The sequence below is a fragment of the Micropterus salmoides genome, unplaced genomic scaffold (assembly GCF_014851395.1).
Source record: "Micropterus salmoides isolate LMB-PRFRI ecotype aquatic unplaced genomic scaffold, ASM1485139v1 Ms_hic_scaffold_7, whole genome shotgun sequence".
NCBI lineage: Eukaryota > Metazoa > Chordata > Actinopteri > Centrarchiformes > Centrarchidae > Micropterus > Micropterus salmoides.
The window spans coordinates 4461642-4470478 of NW_024044459.1; the positions used below are offsets into that span (position 1 = coordinate 4461642).

An 8837-nucleotide genomic window follows, 5' to 3' on the forward strand; every position below is an offset into this window, starting at 1 on the left:
TGAATGATTCTGCATTCTGGGAAATGTGCTTACTTGCGTTCTTTCTGAGAGAGAAATGAGAGGATCTCATATCTGTGTTTTTGAAGTTGTCCCTGTGTTCATTGTTTGCTTATCTCTTCTTATATGCTAAATCAGTCCCTCTAGGACTATTAACATAAATTCATAAAATCCCTGTGAATTCAGCGTGACCTATCACCGCAGCTTTTCCACAAATTTGACCTATCATCGCTGTCCAGCTTGTCATAGCTGACATCGCAGCAGACATGTGTGATACCATTGTCTCACATTCGCTGACAAAAAAAAGGGCAGTGAAAAACAGGATCCAGATCTTCTTTATAAAAACGGGGGTTAGGGTTAGGCCCGTGAAATCTTGGAGGGACAGTTTAATGATTCAACTATAATTCTGAAGTTAAAAAAAATCGAATCTATCTTTGCAGTTTTCACCTATTCCCACAATTTTAGAGCAAAAAAATGCCACAAAACATTGGAACTTTCATCGGATTTTTTTAAATTTTATTTAAAATGAATTAATCCAGTCAAATGTAATTTTGAGCGACCAACTAACCTGCTCATTGTAGAAAACAGCACATGACCATTGGCTCATTGACCATTGGTGGATGGAAGCCAACAGTCCTCTATGGCTCCTTATGTCTTATAGCTCTGTGTTGTGCTATATTTGCTAACCTACTCCCACTTTTGAGCAGTTCAAACAAAATTAAAGATTGGATTTAAATCCTGCTTGTGACTAAACCCCACCCACAAGCTAAAGATGGTGTAACTGCCATTTCACTGTGACCTTCGGAACTGTAGTCAGGATGTGGTTAGCCCAAAATTATGCCTGCCAACACGTCTAATGCCACTGTCCCATTGCTGGTACCAGCTCATCACACCTCGCCTCATCTCGCCTCGACTTGCTTTTGGTGCCCTGTCATCGAAGGAATCCTGAACTAAAAACAATCTGAGCTCTTAAACTGAGCTAGCAGCAGGCACAGCTGTAAACACACCGCAGGACTAGCTGCACACCAGCTGCTAGGTAGGTTATTTCTGACAGGGATTTGTTGTGGGTTCTCTCTGACTAATCACTAGTCTGCAGTGTTTTCACGTCACCTTTTGGTATCTCTCCAGCTCGCTTGTAACCTCGACAGAGGTGATACTAAAAAACCTACCAGGTACCAGATTTGCCCAATGGAAAACCAAAAAAGGCGAGCAGAGTCGAGGTGAGTTGGGCTGGTACCATCCAGTTTAAAAGACAAAGCTCACGCATTGTATCTTGTTTGTGTAACTGGTACACAAACACAGTTGTAAAAATAACAATTTGTAGCTTAAGAAAAAGTTACTTGTTGGAACTGTTTCTTAGCTAACAGTATTTTTAAGTTTTTAAAAAAGGTACATGTTATTTAGGGAGCTTTAGATATGTTTTCCCTATCTAACAGTCTTTAATGCTAAGCCAGGCTAACTATGTCCTGATTCCAGAAAGAAATTAGATTGTTATCTTCTCATTTAACTCTCAAGAAGAAAGAAATAAGCATATTAGATGCACAGCATATCATGGAAACCAAATTATTATGAAATCCAAAAGCTCAGTGTTGTTTTGGCTTCTATTGGTTTTTGATACACTGTTAATCATATTATAACTAGCACCTTTAAGGTGTCATCATGCTATAGACTGGAACTGCAGTATGGGTCAGCTCCAGTCTTTCCGTCAGCAGATGTAAGGCTAGACTCCCAACATCTGTACCCAGGTCACCCTAATGCTGCTCGACCAGAACAACAGGGAGCACATAATTGATGCCTTCCGGCCCGACATCTCCTCCTCATCCTTCCAGAGGCCTGTCAGCGATATGAACATCGCTAGTGGTTGCCCACTCTTCTGTCCGCTCTCCAAGCTGGACTCTAAAAACTCCTACATTCGCGACGACACCATCTTCATCAAGGCTATTGTAGACCTCACTGGACTCTAGGCAAACAATGACAGCATAAATTCAACCTTGCCTTTTGTTGCTACTAAGCTGTTCACCAGGCTCCTGTAACAGGCATTTCTCTTTGGGGGTCTGTCTTGTTCTTATGGTTTTGGTACAGATTGTTGACGGCAATATGTAGAGCAGGAAACACTGGCCACAGTTTTCAAAACTTCTTTAGCCACTATAACTAGTTTACCAATCAAAAATTTTTTTCTTTAACAAAAACCAGTGCCAGTATTTGGCTGGTGACGGGTGTTATTTTCCACCCTGCGTAAGACCCTTAAACAGCATTTGAACTGATTCCAAGACCTAGGTAGAATATTATGCTAAATTCCACTGATCACTCTATTGCTTCTTATACCATAGATGAGGCTCAACATGTTTACTTTAACGCAGAAAAATCACCTGATTTATTTAAAAAAAAAAAGGGTTTAACTGAGTTTTCACAAGGATTGAATGTCCATTCACATTCAAATGTTGTTTCATGCTGCAGTTTAATAAATAAGTTCCTCTTGTGACAAAACTCAGTTATCACTGCTAGCTGGGCTTTAACTGGTAGCTACCATAACTACTGTTGCGTGAAGGTTCAGTGTGTAAGTTTTAGTGGCATCTAGTGGTGAGGGTTGCGAAATGCAATAAACAGCTCACTCACCGCTCACCCCTCCCTTTGCAAGTGTGCAAGAGAAGCTACAGTGACCGACGAAAAATACGTGTGGTCCTGCATTTATCCAAATTTCTCTTCTCTTCTTACTTCATTATGTAAGGTCTTTATACACTACTGAAAACAAAGTAATCAGTGTTTTCCATACATTCATTTATTAGTGGTGGCCCACCATATTATTAACACTGACCGGCACATACTATATCCGTAGCCGGATATCTGCTGGCTACAACGGAATCCCCAAAACATTGGTTGTTGCCCACAGAGGTTAAATCATTGTCAGACCATAGCCGATGGGTTCCGAGATTGCAAATCAAACTGAAAACAGTAACCGGTGCACGGAAAAGGAAGACTTGGCCTGGATATCTGTGGCCAGATATCAGCTGGCCACACTGGAAGCCCATAAACATTCTACGTTGGAGCCAAATCGTTAGAGAATAGCAGATGGGTTCTGAGATTGTGTCTCGGCTAACATGATGAAATGTAAATCCAGTATTCTCTCCACCAACTCCTGAGGAAAAATATCTTGCTCTTTGGCTTGCTAGATGCTTTACTGTGTTCACCAGCTAGTTGCTAACTTTGTCTGTCTGTGGATAGTGTACAGTGTGTTAATCAGCTTTTTCACTGGAGCTGCTGCTAGGAACAAACTGGATGAGAGCTGTGAACTGTAACAGTAAAATTCTGAGTCTGTTGATCTTTTGTATTTGTAATTTCAAACTCCAACATTTCAAGATTTTATTTTTGAAAATAATGACAATTAGACCAGAGACACCGTAGCTATGTAGATTGAACAGCCTACAAACGCAGTGATAGATCAAGTAGGTCTAGGCGCTTCACAGTTTGCGTGTACTGCTTGACGTTTGGTAAACTAATCCTTTTTTGTATTGCATTTATTTACAAACATAGAGCTCCAATAACAGTGTGACGCCCATGTAGCCTTCAGAGTATTGCTCAGCTTTGCACACAGTTTGTAGTGCAGTTGGACTTTTACACTTGTTTACTGTTTCTTAACATCTATGCCTCCAACTCTCAAGTCCTGTGTTCAATGGTAGTCATTTGTGGTGGTGGATATTGTTTGAATTCCATGAATTCTGAGTGCAGTATCTCAGTTGTGAATGTTGGTGTGTGTGTGTGTGTGTGTGTGTGTGTGTGTGTGTGTGTGTGTGTGTGTGTGTGTGTGTGTGTGTGTTCCATTTCTTTGCCGTTAGTTGCCGCCTTAGTTTGCATGTTGGATCTGTGGAAGATGCACCGTAGCTTGCAACAGTTTCTGGGCTGTTTGTCCAGGAAACCGATGGTAGTCAAGCTGATTTTCCCAAATGGAAATATGACATATTTTTACTAAAAAATAAAACATATATTTGCATACAAGTTCTGATAGATTCAATAAATATCTTTTGATATTAATCTTTGGCTTTTTTTCAATATTTGTTGTCTGCATAGTGTCTTTGACCTTTTCACTGAGGATGTATTCATTGTCATTTTAGCAATTTAGAATATTTAACATGCATATGTACAGATATTGAAATGGCCAAAATAGAATATTGAATATCCCTGTGCATTGATTTTGTACATATTTACCACATGAGAGGTATATCAAAAATATGTCCACCACAGTGTCTTCACAAATTATTCATTTCCATTTTTTTCTACATTTTGTGATGTTGCTCCAGTAGCAAGAGTGTGGGGCTGTAAAAATTCTAATGTGGGTGCGTTCATGATTTGGCGGTGCTCTAGACTCGTTAGTCTTTTTTAGCAAAAAAAGACTATCATAACTACCACTAACTGTACTCTTGTAAGCGATGTGCTACAAATTCTAAGTGGTATGCAGGTTTACTTTCATATCTTAAAAGGCTTTAATAAAAATCAGTCTCTGTTGTAGGATGATATTGGTAGTCTACATACAAGTATAAAACCCTTCAGCATAAGTTCCCATTGCAATGTAGCCCAGTAAGAAGTAAATGAAAACCCAGGGTTAAACCTGAAGTTACCTTGCTAACCCCAAATCCTGCTTCATAGGACAGGCACCAGGTTTCACGTTTTTGTTGTGACATGTAGTTATATCTGTGAGGCAGATCATCGCTGCATGAATTGCAGATGTTTCTTTCTATAAACACAACCAGTCATTTTATTTGGAGACGTATTAAAAGACAAATAAGAGTGATGGATACACCACCTACTAAGTTCCTTCATCACCATACTGCTTTCAGCTTTTCAATTTTAATACAATTGCATTATTAGAATTTGTCAGCTGTATGTGGCTATTCTAACTTAAGTTATTTAACCTTGATGCTGTAACATTACGAAATGCAGAAAACGTCAGGATTGTTGAGCACTTTGAGAAGACACTGAATTATATTTCCATATGGGTTGTAGCCTTTGGTCGAGCTTAGACCCACAGAGTGTGGTATGTGGAGGCTGGAACTGAGATGTGAAGGCCTCAGGATGGAAGCAGAGCTGAGGTATTAAAAGAGAAAATGGTTGATGTTATTGTAAAATATTCCTATTTTTGGCTTTCCTTACAGCTTTGAACTGACCTACTTTTTACAGAAAAAGAAGTGCCTGTACCTTTTTTTTTCTTTTCTTTTTTTATCTTTCCTGAGCCCTGAGTCGTGGATGTGCTTTCGTGTGAGTGTCAACCTACCAAAATGTGAAACCTTTGATTTTGTGCAGTGTATTTTTTTTATTTTTATCTTTAATTTGTTGTTTGTTGTTGACCTTTATGAAGTCCCCCTTTACTTGACCCTTTGATGTGATGAAATCAAAATGACTAAGAATGTTTCCCTTTGCATACATAAAACTAGTGAATGTTAATGGCGTTACTTTATTTGATCACAGATTAAAAACGAGGTCAGCATATCATTAACATCCAGCTTTTGGCATCTTCATCCAAACACTTCCAGCATGTTTTTAAACCTCTCAACAAATACTGAAACCTCTCTGTGCATGAGGGGTTTCAGTAGGAGAAAGAAATGCATATACCAAACACTAGGTCATATTGTAGACCAGCATTTTATTTGTTTTATGATCAATATATACAGGATATGAGCGTGTGATGTAATTGTGGTACAAACTTTGACAGTGTGCTTGAGTTTGAGGAGCTGTTTGCTGCTGTGAGAAAGTTAAACATATCTAAATAATATATAGACTGTACTTATTAAAAAAGTTATACTGTATGTTGAGACTGTTTAAAAGCACGGTTTGGTTCGTCTGGCTGATTGTGAGAAGATGCATCTGCAGTCTGACCTCAATAGGTTGCAGCTAATATTACCGGCTGTTGTGCAGAAATTTTCAACATTTCTTTTCTTGTTATTACAGAAACATATATCCTCTTTATTTCCTCTTTAGAATATGTTTATTGATCCACATTATGTAGACTACATTTTGCATGCATGACTGCAGCCTCAAATAAAGTAGCTGCTGCATTACATTCGGGCCTATGTGCTGATTTGTGCCCGCAGACACAGCGTAGCAGCACGGTATGTATGTTTGTTTGCTTGCTCTTGTATAATGTGTTACCTGGTGAACTTAACAAAAGGGCTTCACATTTCATTTCCATCTGCTAAATGTCACATACAGGCGTACATTCACATTTGTCTGTTTCTCACAGCCTGTAGCTTGATCTGTTGAATGGATTTGACAGAACCTTCTCTAGACTCCAGCAGGGGAGCGATATCACATTTGAGCCGGTTGATGTTATGCTGTATCAGCGATATTGACTTGTAGGAAATGCCACACTGCCTCACTGTTATTGCAACAGAAAAAAACAATATGTCAATGTGATGTATGTATTTCAAACAACACTTCAGTACTGTCAAACTGAAACAGGTCAGATGTTTATTTACATTTCTATTTCTCTGTTTATGGATCTCCCTAAAGCCCATGTTGAGATTAAGATGAAGCGCTTTCATCTGTAGCAATGACATCAAACTCCAATCTACTTGTTGTTCTCTCTGCTACATTGTGTCGATAGTGAATCGTGTGTTAGTAAACTCTTTGTACTACAGGAAATTTGTTCCATATTTGTATTTACTTTTGTTTTATTAAAGGTTTTAAGATGCCCTCTATGCAAAGAAGTGCAATGTTTCTCAATTTTGTAATGTGAACATTTACACATTTTCTGCAAAACAACAGCACTTTGGAGCTTTGACTAACAGTGTTTTACCACATGGGGGCACACAATGCAAATGCAGACACACAAAGCTGCTGCACGCCTTCTGTTCCATTTCAGTGAACATATTGACATGTCACAGTGGGGAAAAGCACAGGCGTAAATAGAGTAATCGCTGAATTCCACTTAGCTGCTTCAGTTTCAGGCTCCTGGGTCACTTGAATAAAAGGAAGCCATCGTTTATTGTGTAATTAATGTAAGTAAGTAACACCCTTGCTTGGAATTTATTCATAGTAGCTACTTGATTTGAGAACAGTACACACCAGTCTTCCTCAGGGTCAAACACGTTGACACGTTGTCTGGCACGTACCTCAATGAATCAACACATTGTCACAGATACTAGTAGTAGTAAAAAACATATATGCAATATACAAAATGTGTGTATTACATTACAAAATTCAGCCTTGCAATGACTAGAGGGATAAATGGGATTCTCTCTTCAGAGATGTGACAAAGGCCCTAACTAGGCACTGTTGGTTTTGTAATGGGTCACAAGCTGAAGTGGTTGGAAACCACCCATCCATCCATCGTCAACCGCTTATCCTGCGTACAGGGTCGCGCGGGGGCTCGACCCAATCCCTGCTGACATCGGGCGAAAGGCGGGGTACACCCTGGACAGGTCGCCAGTCTATCGCAGGGCCACACATAGACAAACAACCACTCACACTCACGTTCACACCTAAGGACAATTTTAGAGACCAATTAACCTAGTCTGCATGGCTTTGGATGGTGGGAGGAGGCTGGGGCAACCACAACCTTCTTGCTGTGAGGCGACAGTGCTAACCACTGAACCACCACACCAGTTGGAAACCATTGGTTTAATATTTAATAATGGATTTTATTTTAGAAGATTGTCATAGAAGCGTTTTGTGAAAAACGTAGCGATAACTTTCAAATAAAATAATGAGTAAATGTACTCATTTACTTTTCACAACTCAACGAGCATTGGACAGTTATTAAAATCATTCATCTTAGAGAGAACAAACACTGCTGGACCGCTATATAGACAGCATTTACAAGTATTTGACTCAAAGCACATCTTATTATCAGTTACAGTGAGTATTGTACTCGGAAAACAATCTCACTGTCCTTGTTGTGGATGGTTGTGTAGGGCTGTGTTGCTCTAAAATCATTGACCATGTGCTTTTTTGTTTATCTTTAAATTGAACTCATTACACCAAGAGGCAAAATCATCAACTCCAGCTTAGGGAAACGATGATGTAATGGAGGATCACACCTCACCAAACTTAAACACCTAAACTTTATCTTTTGTTTAGAGTTGTAAAAGTAAAAATGTTTTAGGCATGTCTGACATTTAGCAGTACAAATAGTGAATGCATAATGAAAGTCTGTTAAATGCCAGCATAGATTCATATTGTTTTACAAATCTATTCTATACAGACAAAGTAGAGGGTCACTTAACTGCATCTTCATCACTCAATGGGAATGTCAGCTGTGTAACAGATCCTACTAAACATACTCTTTGTGATCTCATCCAAGGTTTTAGAGGACTTACATCAGTCGGTACTTGATATGCATCACTGACTCCTCATTACATCATCTCGCTAGCCGTAGTTTTTAGTCAGTCCTCTGGAACTCCTACGAGCTAATATCTTCCACACATCTGGCAAAGATCCCCCCTGACAGACTTCCTCCTGCAAGTGTAATTGAGGATCAGGCAGTAAATCCCACTCTGTGGCACTGAGCATGAATGGGAATGACAACTATTAACAAATAATATGTTGGATGGTTCATATATTTGGATGTTCTCTCTACGTCAAAACTAAAAGGTAACTCACTGTTGCTGTCACATGCTTATATCTTATAATATATAAAATAATAAACAAGAAATAAGAAAAGCGGGGTCATAAAACTTGCTCCACACTAGAGGTACCATGAAAATATTAAACATGAAAGTAGAGACACTCAAAAAAAATTATTTTCCATGTGGTATAGAAAGAAAGTTTGATTTGAGTAGTCAAGCAAGAAGTAGCATTTACAAAGACCCATTTTTGGTTTCTTCTTGGGCAGGTTGGAAACAGTATTG

General features: G+C 39.0%; 1 protein-coding gene across 2 annotated transcripts in view; it reads left to right on the forward strand.

Moving 5' to 3' along the window:
- Positions 1–6686, forward strand: part of LOC119892126 (TNF receptor-associated factor 2-like) — a 19502-nt gene extending 12816 nt beyond the window's left edge. The window contains exon 10 of one of the 2 annotated variants that reach the window (XM_038704233.1): positions 1743–6686. In XM_038704233.1, the coding sequence (XP_038560161.1) occupies positions 1743–1961 (219 nt within the window). In that variant the 3' untranslated portion in view covers positions 1962–6686. The remainder of the gene's footprint in view (positions 1–1742) is intronic. The other variant, XM_038704234.1, reaches the window with a different exon arrangement.
- Positions 6687–8837: the final 2151 nt, after the last annotated feature.